Source organism: Pteropus medius, unplaced genomic scaffold, assembly GCF_902729225.1.
Source record: "Pteropus medius unplaced genomic scaffold, Ma_sr-lr_union100, whole genome shotgun sequence".
Lineage (NCBI taxonomy): Eukaryota > Metazoa > Chordata > Mammalia > Chiroptera > Pteropodidae > Pteropus > Pteropus medius.
In genome coordinates, this window is record NW_024344374.1 from 4,162,412 (window position 1) to 4,181,045 (window position 18,634).

At 35.8% G+C, this 18,634-nt stretch overlaps 1 protein-coding gene across 1 annotated transcript in view; it reads right to left on the reverse strand.

The window, feature by feature from the left end:
- TMEM245 (transmembrane protein 245) overlaps nt 1–18,634 on the reverse strand; it is an 84,696-nt gene that overhangs the window by 61,582 nt on the left and 4,480 nt on the right. The window contains exons 2-5 of the mRNA XM_039870660.1: nt 13,889–14,006; nt 12,264–12,365; nt 3,058–3,174; nt 433–651 (exon numbers count right to left, since the gene is read on the reverse strand). Of these exons, the coding sequence (XP_039726594.1) occupies nt 433–651; nt 3,058–3,174; nt 12,264–12,365; nt 13,889–14,006 (556 nt within the window). The remainder of the gene's footprint in view (nt 1–432; nt 652–3,057; nt 3,175–12,263; nt 12,366–13,888; nt 14,007–18,634) is intronic.

Here is an 18,634-nt window from a genome sequence, read left to right on the forward strand (position 1 = left end):
ACACGTCATTTAATTTTCTGTCAAATAAAAGAAAAAAAAATCAAGATTTTGCACACATATATTTCTCAAAATCTGTATTTTCTTTTAATTAAAAATGCAGTATAAAATGCATTTCACTAAGACCAGCTCTCAATATTCCGTCATAAACCCCAAAACCCAGATTGACATTCTCTTCCACAGAATCATGGATGGCTCAACAGTCAACTCTCCATGTGGAACTATTAGTCTATAGTACACAAAAATTGTAAGAGGCTAAATATATTTTTGAGCTTCAAAGTGAAATATTAAAGAGGTATCAAGTAATAAATTTCCAAAATGTTTATCATTTAAATGCTAACACACTGTTTTATTTTAAGAGCAAAATTATCCCAAGCATTAAAACCCAAAAGTAAAAAGAAGTCTTCAAAGACAAGATCATAATTAACCAATTACCTGCAATAGGCACTGGCAGCAACTGCACAATCCACAGGTTTAGCCAGATCTGGACTCCAATGATGGCCCAAAGGAGAGACACAAAGTAGGTATCGCTGGTTTTCTTCTTCCTAAGAAATGTTCCGACTTCAGACTTTTGTCTTCCCAGAGAAGGGGACGGGGAGGAGGGGGAAGGAGATGAGGATACTGTTGCAGGGGGTTCTCCTCTGTCCATGGTTTCTGAAGAGGGAAAGAGAAAACATCGCCCGCCACCTTAGTCGACATTAGTCAACAGTCATACAGAGTAATTTGCTAAGATACTCTATTTTAAGCCTTCATAGTATGATTACATTGGGTTAAAAAAGAAAAAAGATTTGGATGCATGTTTTCATAATGTACTGTAAATGTGTGGAGAATTAACAATGCTAACAGTGTTTAAATTTAGAGAAATTAAGTTTGTTGGGGGTAGCATTAGGTACAGTGAATTTTTTAGCTTTTACTTTATGTACTTTATACTGTTCAAGTTTTTTATGACATATATCATTATTAACATACATTTATCATTTAAACAAAAAACTTAAAAAAACTATATAACAAAATAGCTGAGAATTATTAGTCCATGAAAATTATTCAAACCATATAAAGCAACAAACATTAACATAAAATAAAATTCCTACATTTAAAAATTCCTCCTTTTTAATATAACTTTATATTAGATGTATTTATACATATTTCTACCAGGTGCTGTAAGCGTAAAAATTAAAAAGCTGACAAGGTCTTTGCAATCTGTGAGGTCAATCAAGAGTTGCCTCGCCTAAAAAAAATAACAAAAATAATAGTAATAACAATATAAATATTTCTGACACAATATGGCTTTTCATTGTTATTTCATCTAAAATGGAGCTAACAGCTCTTACAAAAAAACCCAGGGCTTTGAAACATGTCTTTCTCTTACAATGATACATAAAACAAGACTGCTGGGGGTGAGGAATTCTCAAATCAAAGAAATCATACTTATTTCACATAAAGCACTGTTCTCTGACAATGCAACTGTTATATTTTAATATAGGGTTATACTATTTCTATCTCCTAGTTTCACCAAAACATAGCATATGTATCAGAACTCATATACCTATTAAAGCAATATTACTCAGTATATACCGTAATGATTGAAATGAGTAAGATTCTAGAACTTGCATTTTGCCTTCCATAAATAAAAATTAATGACAAAAGTATATCATATTTTGGAAAGTTTAGAAAAAAGAGAAAAAAACCAGAGCATCCACAATCCCAACCACCATCTACCCTATAGTCTTTATACAGTTTTACATAGTTGTAACCCATCACCCGTCTCCACTTTCTCCCTTCACTTGAATGTCAGCTCCAGGAGAGCTAAGACCTTGTCTGTCTTGTTCTCCCTCCAGTGAATTCCTAGCACATGGAATAATAGTACCTGACATACAGTAGGTGCTCACTAAATATCTGCCGAAAAAATGCCTTCCCCGTTATTTCAAAATTTTCATAAGCAACTACACAGTATAGCTCTCTGAGCGCTGCATCATAACTTCCTTAGTTTTCCTTTTAACATTAACTATTTAGCCGTAAATTTTTACTAGCACCATGGTAAGTCTGCCTACCTCACCAGAACCAGCATTCTACCTTGAGGTCTGAAGCTAAAGCCCAAGCTAGTTATAATAAGCTTCTGTTTGCTGTTGCTGAGTATCTCTATAATTTGGAAACTTCATGTTGGTGGATGCTGCAGACATTTAGAAGAATAAGTACATAACCAAAATATCATCCCCTCTACACTTTGAAAACATGATTCAATGTACAAGAAAAATAAGTTGTCCTACTACCCCAAATGCCTTTTTCTTAGCTAATTCCTTCCTTTAAGACTTCTCTAAAGTCAGTTCTCATCCAAAATATTCCTTAACTCCAGAACCTCTGGCACTAACTGACCTGGCACAGGCAGAGATGGCTTTTACATTTCTGAACTCTGCGTGAGTACAGTGACTTTAAAGCTGAAATAAGTCTACCAGCTGGATCCCATAGGAGCACTGACTCCAAAACAACCAGAGGGGTCTGTTTTAAGGGAAACCATCAATATATTAACAGCATGAGGCATGCAAAGCAAACTTTGAGAATGAAAGTAAGATGCCAGAGAAATACATGGCTAGAAGATGGAAAATAAAAGCAAAAACAAGTATTTGGATAAAAGGAATAATAACAAAAAAGCAACATAAAAAGTTAGAGCAAACTAGAACAATGGAGGAGAAATGACAGTTGTAGAAGAAATAGAAAATACGAAAAGGATTAAGTGGGGGGAAACATGGACAAAGGTAAATGTACTGAGAAAAGGAAAATAATACGAAAGGAAAATGAGAAATAACAAAAAAATAAGAAAAGTTTCTTTAAAAAAGGAAAGAATGAAGAATCAAGAAACCCAAGGAAGAAAATGATTAAATGTCTGAAAAAGTGATATATGAGAACAAAGATGAGAGGGAAAAAGTGTAAAAATAGGAATTAGAGAAAAATGAAGGACGAGTAAGCAGCATTTTGATGCTAGCGTCTGTCTTAATTTTATATTCTAAGTATATTTCATTTTCCAGAATGATTTTGAAGGCATTCTTTCACAAGGTCAGTCACCTGCAGGCTGAGTCGAGGACCGGTCTTCAGTGCTTGATTCATAACCTGTGATAGAGATAGCCAAGGTTGCTAGAGTAGAAGCTGCCATGGAGATAACTTGCCCTGGTAACTCCGCCCCTGTAAAACAAGCATGCATTTTTAAAACTTTAAAGCAAATGAACAAAGTGGGAAATAACTTGCAAACTGAAACATAGTCCCAAGTTTTCAACAGCATAAAACAAAATGGCTACTAATGACCCACGAGACCAGTAGCTCTTTGCCAAGGGAGACTGCTTAAGAATCAACAGGAAAGTCTGCTAAAAATGCAAGTTCCTGGACTCTAACTCGTTCATTTGGGAACTTCATGCTGGTGCATGTGGCAGATAGTAAATACGGAAACGTAGAGAGCCACATTTATATTTTTTTTACTTCAGGGGTTAATTTTAATACACATTTCTATGGAAAAACACTACTGCACCAAGTCTGTGAGCTTCCTAAATACAGACTGTCTTACTCTCCTTTGTTTTACTAGCTGGTAGTACAGTATGGGACAGCCCATACCTGGTGCTTTCAATAACACTCCATGAATGAATATGCAATATACAGGTATTATGCAAAACCATGTACATCTATAATGTACATAAATCAGCACAAAATCCACCACTTGAAAATCTAAAAGAACATCATTATCCTATTTCATGTTTTATGTTCCATGTTAAGTTCTTAACAGGTAGTATATGAAGCTTAACCATTTGCACTAGACTCAAATAAAACATTTATTGACCAATGAGGTCTGTCTGTAATTGTCAGCCTTTAACCTGCTATGGAAGACAACACACATTAGCTTACATAATAATACCAGGTTATAGCATCCTTTCCTGCACCCTAGAGCAGTGGTCCCCAACATTTCTGGCACCAGGCCCAGTGCTCTTATGAGAATCTAATGCCTGATGATCTGAGGTGGAGCTAACGTGGTGATGCTAGCGCTGGGGAGCGGCTGCAAAGACAGATGAAGCTTCACTCACTCACCCGCCACTTACATCCTGCTGTGCAGCCCTGCTAGAGAATGGAAAGCTATACTATTTCTTGGACTTCTTTGTAGCTAAGGTCCCACATGTGATGCAGTTTCTAACAGGCAGGCACACCTGTACAAGACTTGGGAGAGCAAAGAGACTCATTGTAATTTGGAAGCCACACAGCTCACGTCAAACACAGTCATGGAAGCATATGGTTTTTCTGCAGGAACTTCAAAGGTTCTGCTGTTTGATCTCTAACTTTGTGGCAGGCAGCAGCCTACGGCACTTCTGCTTGGTCCTTGGGTGTTGTACATTTCTCCTGGTTGCACTGCTTATGCCTATGTCGGATCCAAGCTAATTTGTCTAGCATTTCCAAAAATTTTTTACACAAAAATTATATATGCTAATCAATACTTCTTTCTATTCAGACCAGCTAGTGTGGATTCCATTGTCCACAACTAAGAACACTGACCATTCCTGGTCACCAAATCATACAGCATACTCACATAGCTGGGACCTAATTTTGGTGGGCCGATACTCAATGTGACAACACAGAATTCTGCCAAGCCAATAAAAAGAGCTATGACCCTTCAGAAGGCCAATCAATTTCAGCTTCATATGAACTCCGTATACCCAACAAATCCAAGGCTGGCCATCTCTCACAGACAGGCAGTCCAGGGCCTAGGATGGCTCTGCGTAGATTCAGTCATCAGGTCAAGTGCACTAACTCATCTTGCTCAACCATATCCTATCCCTTCTCTAAAAATGCCTCTGTAACCTGCAAGAGGTTCATTTTTAGGCAATTCATGAGAATCTCAAACTCATGGTCTGGAAAGGCAGCAAGGTATCTAGATTAGGACCTACCTATTCTAAGTATCTCAGGTGCTTCTTAGATTCCAATAAAAGAACAATGGCTGAAAGAAAGACTATCTTTCATGTCTTATGTGTTCTGTTTACTCAGTGTATTGGATGCTGGGGATAAATACAGAGATAAAGAGTCTAGTGGAAGAGACAGATATGAATTAAAGAACCACGCAAATATGAATGTATACGCACTACAATGATTGCTAAAAAGAAAAAATACTAGGTATTTAGTCTGGAGGATCAGTAAAGGCTTCTCGTTAAGAAGTGAAAACTGAAGCTGATATACAAAGGATGGGAAGGAATTCACCTAGGAATTTAAGAATGATATTTCGGATAGAAGTGAGTGAATAGGAAGGCTGTAAGTGAAGAACCCGGCATGTTGAAGACAGTGAGAGAAGGTCAGTGCATCTGGAACAGACAGCTAGTGGGAAACTGGTATTGAATGAACATGGCCAGAGACAGTAAGCCAGGTGATGACACGGTGCAGAGGACAACAGTAAGGAGTTTAGTCTTTACCTAAAAGGAAGAAGAAAGCACTGAAGAGTTTTACATAGAAATATAATGTTTTTACTGAAACTTTATTGAGGCAGTTGCAAGAAATAACAGAGAAAGCCTGTGAACCCCTTATCCAGTTTCCCCAATGGTAACGTCTTGCAAAGCTGTGGTACAATATCACAATCAGGATATCAGCATGGATACAAGATACAGAACAGCATCACTGCAAAGATCTCTCCTGTTGCCTTTTTATAACCACGCCTACCCCCCACCCCACTCCAAAAATAAATGATCAGTGTTGAGATATCAAAGATCATTCTTGTTGTTTGGTCAAGAAGAGATTAGAGGGGACCCAGAATGGGTACAGGGAGATAAATTATTGCAATATTATAGACAAGACATATTGATAGCAGGGTCTGCAGTGGTTAACAGGGGAGATGTTAGAAAAGTGGATGCATTTAAGAGACATGGAATAATCAAAGTGGGCCAGACTTAGAGATGATCCCATAAAGGAAATGAGAGATGAAGGTGTCAATAATGACCCCCAAGTTTCCAGATTATAGTTAGCTAGACAATGTAAAGGGGAAATGGATAAAGATTTTGGACATACTGAAGTTCTTTTCAGACTTCCAGGCAGAAGGTTCAAAAACAAACTGATTATACCATGTACCCAACAGGACCTAGTTTCTTGTGTACCCATGAGATTTTATAGGCTCCACTCAAGAGCAAAGGTTAAAAACACTTAATGACTAATGGCCTGAACAGAAGAGTAGAAAGAGAGAAAAAAACAAAACGCTTCCAGTCAAAATTAAACAAAAACAAAGTATTCTCTCTTACATAAGATGAAAAACTAATCAAGGGACCTGAATTACTAAACCTGCCTCTTCACAAGTAATTTAATGAAGTGGTGACTCATCTTTGAAGACTCTGAAAAGTCCCTTGATGGTTTTTACATAGCTCCAAAATAACAAGATCACTTTATAGCTCCTCAAATATGGACTTTCAGTTCAGCTGCATTTGACTTATATCTCTAAAGTTCCACTAGGCATTCATTCACCAAACAGGTGACGACGCTAAGTGCTGAGATAAGAAATTAAGCCACCAGTCTCAAGCTCAGTCTAATACTTAAACTATCAATTAAGATTCAGTATGTTAGGAGCTAATGTAAAGTTAAGTGTAAAATATTTGGGGAGCACAGAGGACAGAAACCCAATCCATGCTTGGGAGGTCAGGGAAGGGTTTCCAAAACTTGTGGTGCTACCTGACAAGAACAGTAGAAGGTGCCATCCTTTAAATCCCTTTAAACAGATTAGCCAAAGAAGACAGGACAAGTCTATCGTGGGGAGGAAGGGAGAGACTGGTGTCTTAGAGGGCAGAGGTAGAAAACTTTTCCAAGAAGACAAAAAAGCAGGTGTAAAGACACATAGGCAAGAAAAAGCAGTGAGTGCTGTTCAAAGAATTGTAAGAAGTCCAAAAAGGCCAGAACACAGATAGGGTTCAATGAGAAGAGTGGAGAGACATGAAGACACAGAGGGAGAATGGGACTAGACTTTGGAAGGTTTCATATACAGAAGCAGTACAATTCAGGGGTTGGGAGCACAGGTGAGAAAACAAGACTATCTGGGTTCAAATCCCAGGTCTATTCCTTACTAGCCGGATGACTGTGAGCAAGGGATTTAACAGCTAGGTGCCTTAGTCCCCTCATATGTAAATAGGGTTTATGTAACTTTCTATCTCATGTGAGAATTAGGTGAAATATTGATATAAAATGATTAGAACAATACCTGGTATGTAAGGCTCATTCAATAAATATTAGCTACTATCATCATCACCTATATCGCAACTATTGGCTTTGATAGTATAAACTATAAGCATAAGTCACTAGCACTCCTATATTTGTCTGTACCTCTCATTCCCTTTCTACTTTTATATTATAGCCATTTCCCTAAGTCTTATCCCACTTAGCACGCATTTTTAGATTTCCTAAAGGGCCATGGAAAATATTTTGCATACAGTGGGCACTGAAAGACTTTGAGAAAAGTCAAGATCAATAAATTAAATCTTCACAACTATGGCTTAAATATTAACTTCTTCAACTTGCTGATGTCACTAAAATACACAGTAAATATTTAATGAATCATAGCTAAATCAATGAAAACTCTACAATATCATCCTAGTTAATATACGAATGAGTCAGCAAATTTTTAGACTTCACAAAGAAATGAAAAGAACAGCACACAGAGAAAATCAACAGAGTACCTGAAAATTATGGATGTTAAGATTTGGAAACTGATCTTATCAAACAGAAAAGCATTTTAATGACTCTAAGTGATATCCTCCTGCATTTCAAAAACCCTAAGGGTTTGAGCAGAAGGAAAATAAATTAGAAAAGTTCCAGGACTAAGAATCTAGGCAAAGGCACAGTATTGGCAAAAAAGTCCAGCTAAAAATAGGTACGTAGACAAGGGAACATAATCTTGGGACTCAAGAACTATAAACAAAAAAAAGAAAGTGCATCCAAGGTTTCAAGTGTCAAATCTACCCAAAACAGGCCAGCATTAGAATCCCAAACAATAGGCATCTGTGCAATCCCAAAGAAGCAGGACACTGACAGCAGCCTAGTACCTGGAGGTAGAAACTCAGAGTCTGGCACATAAGAAACAGATCTCATGTTCAAATAGTATCTGTCAATATGGCTGATCAGCAATGGGCAGAGCAACATTTTTAAAAATCAGGGGAAAATTGTGCTCGCTTTAGCAGTACATATACTAAAAAAAAAAAAAATCAGGGTAAAATAAAAAAATAAAATAAAATTAAGACAAATAAATCAGTCTAAATACTTGATCTACTTTGTTCTCTTTCACAGGGAGAGTGGCAATTGCCGGAAATACATCCAAAGGTATTTACGGGAGGAGGAGGTCCTACATACCAAGTAAAACCTCCCCAGTATGCACAGCTCTGTCTGAAGAAGCCTGTGTTCCCACCACTAATGTGGAAAACATATCTTCTCCAGGGCTTCTAGTAGCAGTCACTGGACTACTGGCAGTAACAAGGGTGTGGACACGGACCAGCAGGACTTTCTCTGGGCCTATTCAACTGACAGTGTCAGAACTGGGAGAAAAGCAGCAAAAAGTTTTGTTTGTTTTCTTTCTTCCTCCAATTTGGGCTTAATTGGACGAAACTTGTTCACTCACACTACATGCTACTCCAAAACAATTAAGGCACCTACCTACCAAGCCTTCCTGTAAAGATATTCTGGTCACATCAACAATTAGAATTTATAAACAATTACCAGTGTTAGGAGGAACAGACCCAGCTGAACTTGCCTGTACTTCTCAGGCTAAGTGTACACGCTAAAGATACATCTGATGTACTTGCCTAGCTTTTGAAGAAGCACTTCCCATACTTGGAGTAAATGGCTCTCTAAGCCTACATTTATTCATCTGTAAAATAAGCATAATACCACTACATTACTAAGAAAATTTCATGAGACTGTGTTCAGAGAGCCAAACAGAGCCTGGCCCATACTGCATTACTAACAACAATGGTGGTGGTTCCTCTTTTCTCACAGGCCAGGGGAACACAACAAAGCTAGATTCCAGGTTTAAACCAAGTGAGACTTCTGGGGTCCAGGAGACGGAGAAGCTAGGTCCTGCAGCTGTGATAAGCCAGCAGGGCCAACACAGAAGACTGAAGCAGCAGACAACTACAACTGAGTCCAAGAGGATCAGCAGTCAATATCTTTTCAAGATGACTGATGCTTGTTCAGAGAGCCCGGTGAAGGGAAAGAACATTGGACTGAGGGTCGAAGACCTAGGTTTATATCTTAGCTCCACCAGTGGGACTATAAGCAAGCCTGTTAACCTCCAGAATTAAATGTCTTCATTGCAAAATGGGAATAACCATTTTATAAGGTTTGGGGGGTTGTTTTGAGTGTGGATTTAAAAAAATCACACATTTAAAAACATAGTAGACATTTAACATTTTTTCCCCTACATTATCATGGGGTTTCAAGAAATACTAAGGAAGAGCTCCCAAAGTCTAAGAGAAAACCACCGAGTAAGGGCCATGGATTCAGAAGCAATCACTGACACTAACTTGGCAATGAGCCATAAGAAGTTTTCCGGTCCTACAAACAAAACAAACTCATGCTTTGAATTCTGATAAAATCCAAAGAATATGTGAATCCACTGAACACAAATCATAAAACTTTCTGTGGCATCAAAAGATTCAAACCTTAGGAGACACTGAGAAAGATGCCTATTCAAGTGACTAGGATGTAAGAGCCAAGTCTTACAATGAAAACGACAAAGAAGGAATAGATGCACACACGCCACGGCAGTACACTGAGCATTCCTGGACCTAACTATATTAGAGTGACATCTACAGGAGGGAACTGACAATAAAAGGGACAGGTTGTCCTAGTACGGACTACATGGTTTGAGTTCTGATGCCCAAAGGAAACAAGGTTCTAAGAAGAGGAAAAAATATTCAGAAATTTAGGGGGGAAAAACGTTTAAAAGATTTACTTTAGGATGAGGATTATCTAATCTAGAAATCCATAAAAAGATTCTATATCAAGAATAACCTGTTCCGAAGCAGGCTGAAATGAGACTAAATAAAGCAAGGAAAAATAACATTTTCAAATCTGCTCTCAACGTTTATTCTGTGTCCCTGTGATTTGCTTCCTTGTAAGAGTCTAGAATACAAATACTAGAAACCTAGCTTGCAAGCCAACACACCATTCTCCTGGGTTTTTACTTGATAATAATCAAACGTGGCTCAAAACTCGGTCTTAGAATACTTGTCCTCATAGCTCTCTCGGCTGCCATCACCAGCAGACTAGAATTTACAGCGAAGAGAAAAGACACCTGAAACCTTTGGTTTAGACCTACATTATTCATAAATTTGAAGCGAAGTACGTACTTAGCTCTGGACAAAAGCAGTCAAAAGGAGAAGACTGTCCTGGGGTGAGCAGAGCTGTCTGAATCCCTACTATTAGGGGAAAGGGGGGAAAAAAAGGAAAGAAAGCTACAGAGGAACAAGTGGAGACCACCAAGCTTTCTATAGTAGTTGCCGAATCAGGCAGTTTACTTGAAACAGGCAGTTTACTTCTACTGGTCTGATACGTGACCACAGAGTCTGACAGATTGTGACCAAGTAGACGGGCTGAACGAAGAAAACTTAGAAAGACAGAAAAATATAAGACAAATTCTTTCCTATTTTCTGCTGTCAGAAAGATAAATAATTAAAGATTCTTTATTTCAGGTCATTTTTTAAAATTTTAAACAACTGTTTAGAATAAGATGTCTTAAAATTTTCTTACCTTTACTCATTTAACAAATAAAATAACAAAAAAGAAACAATTTTTAAAAAATTTCTACAAAGTAACCATACAAATAGTGCGCCACAAATAGCCCTGTGATTATCATAACATTAAGATGCTCAAAATAATGTTACATAAGTCTACTTATCACAGAAAGGTACTAGTGACATAAGTTTAAAATGTGGCTTACAAAAGAGGATGTTCACTATGATCCAGTAGAGTATTCTTGTGTTTTAAAGAGTCTGAATGCATACAAAAGATAAGTTAACATTTTGGTATAATCTGTGGGCCATGTGATCTTGAGTGATTTTTATTCTTTTTGTTTCTCTGTTATTTTCTAACTTACCTGTGACAAACTGATTTGATACCTGAGAAATTTTTTTTTCTTTCAAAAGTCTGCTAAAATTAGTAATTTTCTCTTTTAGTTTCTGTTTAACTATGAAAAGGCAAGGAAAAATTATCAGTCACTGTAGAAACTGCTGTTCAGATGTACCTCTCCAGTCAGCTGCTGCCACAAGGTTGGTAAACTAGGAGTCCAGTCTGCTTATCCAAGAATCATTATTATAACTGGCCATCCTCCCCACTCCCCACAACTCATTAGAAACTTGTATCTTTAACTATTTCTGGATAAAAGCCACGTACCGCCAGGGTACCTCAAAAATAATCTTTAAAAGACCATGGTATATTCAACATTGTATTAGCAGTTCTCACCAGAGCAATCAGGCAAGAAAAAGAAATAAAAGGCATCGAAATTAGAAAGGAAGAAGTAAAACTACCTCTATTTGTAGATGACATGATCTAATATATACAAAATCCTAAAGAATCCACAAAAAAAATTAAAGCTAATGAACAAATTCAGCAAAAGTGTAGGATACAAGATCAACAGAAAATATTCATGACCTTGGATTTGGCAGTGACTTGTTAGATAGAACATCAGAAGCACCAGCAATAAAAAATTGGAAAATTCACAAATATGTGGAAATTTAACATACTTCTGATTAATCAAAGTGTGCAAGAAGAAATCAAAAGGAAAATTAAACAGTATCTTGACTCAAAAAAAACCAAAACGGAAATACAACTTATAAAAATTTATGGAGTGCAAAAGAGGTTCTAAGAGGGCAGTTTATAGATACAAATGCCAACATTATGAAAAAAAAAAGGCAATCTCAAATAAATAACCTAACTTCACAGTTAATTGCTTAATGGGCACAGAGTTTCCTTTTCCCTGGGGTGTCTTGGAACTAGATGGAAGTGATGGCTGCATAACACCGTGAACGTACTAACTACTACTTTAAAATAGTTAATGGTTAGTTTCATGTAATATAAATTGCACCACAATAAAAAGATATAAAAAGGAGGGGCAGGTGAAGTATAGTCTAACAGCCTAAAATATTTTAAACAAATTTATTATTCAGAAAACCATGGGTTTTTAAACAGATTTAAAGCCATTTCATTATCGCATTTTTTAATAAAGCTACTCTCCCAAATATTTAATAGTAATACTAATAGAATGCCCATTTTCTTACCAGAAGACTCTTTTCCATTCTGTTTTTCATAGAGGGTTCCCACAGACATCAGGAAAACAATAACCAGGAATACTGGAATTCTCCATGAGCCAGCCAGAGATGCTGCAATTATTAAGAGTTAACATTTTTAGTGAAATAAAAACCTAGCACTTTAATTTAAAAGACTCAGTTTAGTAGACTGACAGAACAATTTGGCATACGTTTATAACAAAATTGTTTCACATGGAAAAATTTTTTTAAAAAGGCCATGGAACAGACGAAGCCTCCACCTAACACTTCTCTCAGTAAACCTGCGCCTGCTGTCCGAGACCCCTGATCTAAAGGACTGGGCATGTGCCAGCCCACCGTTAATGGGCTTGTATCACCTGAGGAACCAAGTCCTTTCTAAAGCAGATCCAGGATTTAAGACCATCCCAAACTCAAACTCCACTTCTCCATTTAACCCCAGAATGACCTGTATCAGGCATAGATTCTAAAGTCATGCAGCCTGACTTGATTTTCCAAAAATATCACTGGATGTAAACTCTCTCTCCAGAAGAAGTGGAATGGCTCAAAGAAGCACTGCAAAAGCTTCAATGTATCCACCTTAGAGTGTAATGCAAAAACGTTAACAAGTGGCTGAGGATCAGGTCCATACCCATCAGCCATTTGCATTTCCTTCGGTTTGTCTAGAGCCTCCTGGACACATCTGCCTGCCTCCCTCCTCCGCCTTCCTCAAATACAAAATAAGTCAAATCAGACACTGGGGGATCTTGCTGATAAACTCCTCTAGTATTCCAAGTCAGCAAAGCTAGAGACTAACGCTTTATTTGATATCAGACTCTAAGCAGAGACATAATTTCAATACTGTTTTATTTTTAAACAAATAAGTAGCTCTAAAAACCTGCTTTAAATAGGTTATCTACTGCTTCAGGTTACTGAATTTTGTTTTTAAATTAGAACTTAATGTTTCCTTAGGCTGAGATGTGGAGATAAAAAGTCCCTGAAAAATCACTCTAGGGCATCCTAGCAGCCACTCGGCTAACAGTGCAATCTCAAATAACAGAGAATTCATTATTCAGAGCAGCTCTGACGCTGATCGTTGCTCTGATGAACAGAGACTTTTCTCTCTGAAGACTTTTCTACTCACTGCTCTAACACGTCTCCTTCATGTTACAGAGATCTGTTTAAACCATTCACAGGACAGTCCTTCAAATACTTAAAACAGGCTTCCAATTTTATATCCTCTTTACCTCCACTTCTCCCTACCCCATAGCCTAGTTCGCTTCTCTTATCCAGAGTAAACAGTTCTGGTTTCTTTAACCGTTCCTCACACATGATCTTGAGTATCTCTAACCATCCTCAACTGCTAATCTGTATCCTCCTGAAGTATTACACTCAGAAACGGCCATATAGTCCAAGTGTGCTCTACTTTTTAAGATATATTTATTTTTAAAGAACCATTTTGAAAATCAACATTCAATATAATTAAAAGATAGACATTTTAAAGCATAACATTTTCATTAAGATTAATAAAGGATTAAAGCAGAACATTTCTAAAGATTATTTTAAAGAATTTAAAACGCAACATGTAATACTACAAAGAATTCACTTTGATTTGAGACCCAAGAACTATAAAGACCCACCTAAATGAAAAAGCAATATAATCCAGACAGGAATTGAAACTGCTCTCAAGTAGCGTTCAGTGCTTGCATTCCACTTGAATGAAACAGTCAACACATAGCCAACTACCAACGTCCAGATCTTAAATAAATGAAATATAGACATAGTTGTAAGATATATACATGAAAATAAACACAATATACAAAATGTGCAAGAATCTATATAGCTATGGACACAACACAGATAAGCTGATGTTTGGTGGTGCTAAAGGAGTACATGTAGGTTTTCCTCTGTTTAGATAAATCAAGTTTTGGAATAGACAGGCATTTGAAATCCCATGCAGTGATATTATTTAAATATTATAAACAAAAAATATAAAGATAGTTTTAATTTAAGATATCTTAAAGTTAACAAAACTATTGTATGCATAAAGATACTTAAAATATTCAATGTTTAAACCATGGACTTAAGAGCCTAATCTTGTATAATTCTTAAAGTTTTTCTCTATAGATTGTTTAGAAAAGAAAAGCTCTCTGGGAAAAAAAAATCAGGTTAAAGGATTCCACTACGGCCTATGAAATATGCTTATTACAGTGAAGAGAATTTTTTAAAGGTAAAAGAAGGCAGCCAGCTGAAGTGTGACCCTGATGAAACAATGTAGGTGACAGATGGTTAGACCCCAGTCCAGAGTTATATGCACAGCTGAAGAAGTGTAACTGAAAAAACAATTACTAGAGGAAGAAACAGCAAGATTTCAGAACAGAAGAACCAGCTAGGGCCCCCTCCTCAATGTTCCCTGCAGTAAAACTAAATGACTCCAGCACTTACGAAGTATCAGCATAGCCTATGCGGAAACTCTCTAATAACCTCATATTTTAATAGGACATTTACAAAATATGGAAAGAATATATAATCTACAACGTGAGCACCAAGAACTTATAAAAATAACCTGAACTTTGGAAAAAGAAAAAAGGCAAGTTAAAACAACGACAAAAAAGAACTTTAAGCTATAATTCAGAGAATAGAGATAAAGGAAAGATAATTACTACGAAACAACAACAAAAAGCTACCTCCTATTTTGGTCATATCGATCAACAAGATCAACAAAAATAGTCTTCGGGTCTTAAAAATGTTTATAACTTCTAACCTAGGAATCATCTTTGGAACCTTACTAAATAATGATAAATTCTATATACAGAAACTCATCAGAGTATAACTGAGAATATTAAAAAGTTGATAAATCTAAAAGTTCAACAACTGGGAAGTGGTTAAGTATGGATGATTCACTCAATAAAATGTTATGCAACCATTAAAATAGGTTTTTGTAAACAAAGACTATGTGATTAAAAGTATTCTTAAGAATATTAAAGAAAAGCAAAATACAAAAAAGAACACATAATGACACGATTATATCTACTTCATGGGGCAGGAGGGGAAATGTACTAAGAAATTAATGGTTGTATTTGGGTGGTAAGATTTTGTTTTTCTCTTTTACTTTTTTCTGTATTTTCCAAATTGTCTTTAATGAGCACTAATACTTTTATAATAAAAAAGATATTAAAATATTTTTCATCAAGCAACTCTATTAGATGAAATATTACAGAGAGCTTAAACCCAAGATATATGAGTACATGGGACATGAGACCATAGCTGCTTCAAAAAAGCTAGGGCTGGAAGGACTACACAAATTAAACCCTGGAAATTCAGAGAATCTGAGATATGACTATGGAGCGCAGAACAGAACACGAGTATAATAATAGTACACTTATATAACACTACAGACCAGGCCCCGTTCTGATGCTTTATGTACATGAACTCATTTAATTCTCATAACCCCAGGAAATAAGTACTATTGTCACTCTCAATTTACAGATTAAAGAATCTGAGACTTCAGAGAAGTGATTTACCCAAGGTCACACAGATAAAAAGTGACAAAAAGATTAGAACCCAGAAATCTGGCTCCAGGGTCTGTTTTCTTAACCATAAGGTAAAATAAGGGTGGTGCTAGCAAAATAAAGAAGAGGAAAAGTGGCTCCAATATTCACAAGGGAAAATAATAAGAGTTGATTTTGGCAACTACAAATTGTTGAAACAATAAATGGATGTTACGCAGGGTAATCAGCTCCATCCTACTGAACACTGTAATTTAGATGAAAGACTAGAAGGCCTATTAATCAAACTCATAGATTACACAAAATTGGGAACAGTCAGTAAAAACTGAGATGACTATGATTCAAAAAGATATCCTAAAGTTAGCACAATGGGCTCATTCAAATAAGATTAAATTTAATGAGAGAGGAAATGCAAAGTTCTGTGTTTAGGTTCAAAACTCAACTGCACAAGTACAGAATGGCAAGAGGGCAGCTAAGCTACCTTTTAGTTCAGTATAAACTGGGAGTATAACTGATGGGAGTGACTATTAACAAAAGTACGATACCCATATCAGGGTGATTGTTAGTGACTTTTGCGCTACTGAACCACATCAGCAATAAGGAAAAGGAAATGGAAATAACATAGGAGATATGGATATAGTTGGGGAAAAAACTGTTTTAGCTTAGAAAAGGGAAGGAAATGTCAAGATTTGATAGCTATCTTCAAATAGCTGGGGAATGTCCTCTGAGGAAGGCATCCGACTTCATTTTCCATGGTTCTGGCAGAAGAAATAATAGGTGGCATTAGGAAGCAATACATTTCAGCTCAAAGGGAGGATAAATCTTTCTAAAAGACTATTATCTATCTAAAAATGGAATAAGCTACCATCACTAAAAGTGAGCAAAAGCTGACCATAAGTTAGGGATGACAAAGTAGGAAGTCTGCCCTCAGAAGCTGAACTAGAGGATCAGAAAAGGTATAAACTTCCAGATTTTAAGCCTATGATACTTTTAAACCAATCTCCAAAAAATTTTTGTTTCTCACCTGTACTTAGGAATCAGTATCATTTGCAGGGAGAGAAAAAAATAAGAGATTGCATACTTCAGATTTTTTATGGGAAACTCATGGTCTAAAGAGAAGCATGTGTTTTCATCTACTAAACCTAAATGAAACTCACAGATTACCTCATTTCAGTTTAAAATAACCACTTAAATATATTCAATTCCACTTGTGTGGAATTGAGTATATCAACACTATACACTATGCTGACATAAAAATGTTCACTGTAGCAGATTAAAATATTGAAAAATAGATAACCTAAATGCCATTTTACAGGGGACTATTTAAATAATGCTATCTCCATAATGGAACAGTTTTTCAGACTTTCAAAGGTGTGATGCATATTTATATTCAATGACACAATATAAATTCATGCAAGTGCAAATTTATAATGGTAAAAATATACTCATCAAAATGTTAAAAAATATTATCTCTGGATGGTTGGACTTCAGGAAGTCATTTGCTTCTCTGCATTTCTTCAAGTACTGAACTTTCTCCTAAGAGTATTACTATTTTTATAAATAGTGAATTTTTTCATTTGTATTTTTTAATTACAGTTGACATTCACTATTATTTTATATTAGTTTCAAGTGTACCACATAGTGGTTAGACATTTACATAAGTTACGAAGTGATCCCATTAGTCTAGTACCCATTTGGCACTATACGTTGGCCTGGCAAATGTTAATTAAAAAAAAAAATATTCTTTTGGATTATAAATTTTGTTTCAATATTTTTAAGTGTTTCCTTAGAAGAGTCACAGAATATTATTAGTTCAAAAAAGTATGGCCATTTATAAAAACTCTTTTAGAGTTTCTATTAAACCATTATGATATGTTTAAAAATGTTTATTGGATTATCCTAATACAAATTCAGGCTAAAATAATCTGGCAGGAATGCTTTCTAAAAGGCATCTAGAAAAAACAACTTTTTATACTATAGTACTATTAAAAAGAAAGAAGGATATCTGTAAGTGTTAACAAGGAAAGATGTCCAAAATACAATAACGATAAAGAGCAAAATGCTGAGTTATATATATGGTTTCCTATTTTTGTTTTAAAAACAAAAATCCTATACTTTCTATGTCCACACAGGCATAGAAGACAACTATTCATCAGTAACAGTAACCTCTGTACAGTGGAATGGTCGCAGAGACAAGGACTCACTTTTACCAAATACACGTCTATGCTGCTTAAATTGTTTTTATATAACAAGCATGTTTTACTTGAGTCATTTTTTTAAATCACTAAATATTTTTTAAAATAACAAACTGAAAATAAGGATTTGCGCATTCAAATTTCATACATAATTTCTAGTATGAATTCCTAAAAGTGTACCTTTAAGAGTTTTTTCTCTTTCTCTCTCTATGCTTACCTTGAGTTAACCTGCTCAAGTATGAATTTTCTTCCCCGTATAAATCAATGAGCAACAGTTTATACATAAGAGAGCATACTTTCCCAAATTTATGTTCTTCAAAACAATGTGTTTCAAAATAGACATTCAATACTCATGTTAAAGTACTATATAAGACTGCATAATGTGTACTAGATACTATATAGAACTCTGCAGAAAAACTTGCAGTATTTAGTATTTATTTAGCACTACAAGTAAGCTAATAATCACATTTTCCTTTCATTTGACTTAACCGTATGTAGTTTTCTGATTTAAAAAATATTAAATATATAAAATGTAAGTAGATTTTGCTTTTTCGACTATGTCATTGTTTTATTTACTGTCATCTGGGCATTAACTGAAAAAACAACCTGGCTAGTTTGTTTTTGCAAAACAATTTCCCAAGTCTTTTACGAGAGCATAAATCAACAGATGTCTTCCCAAGTT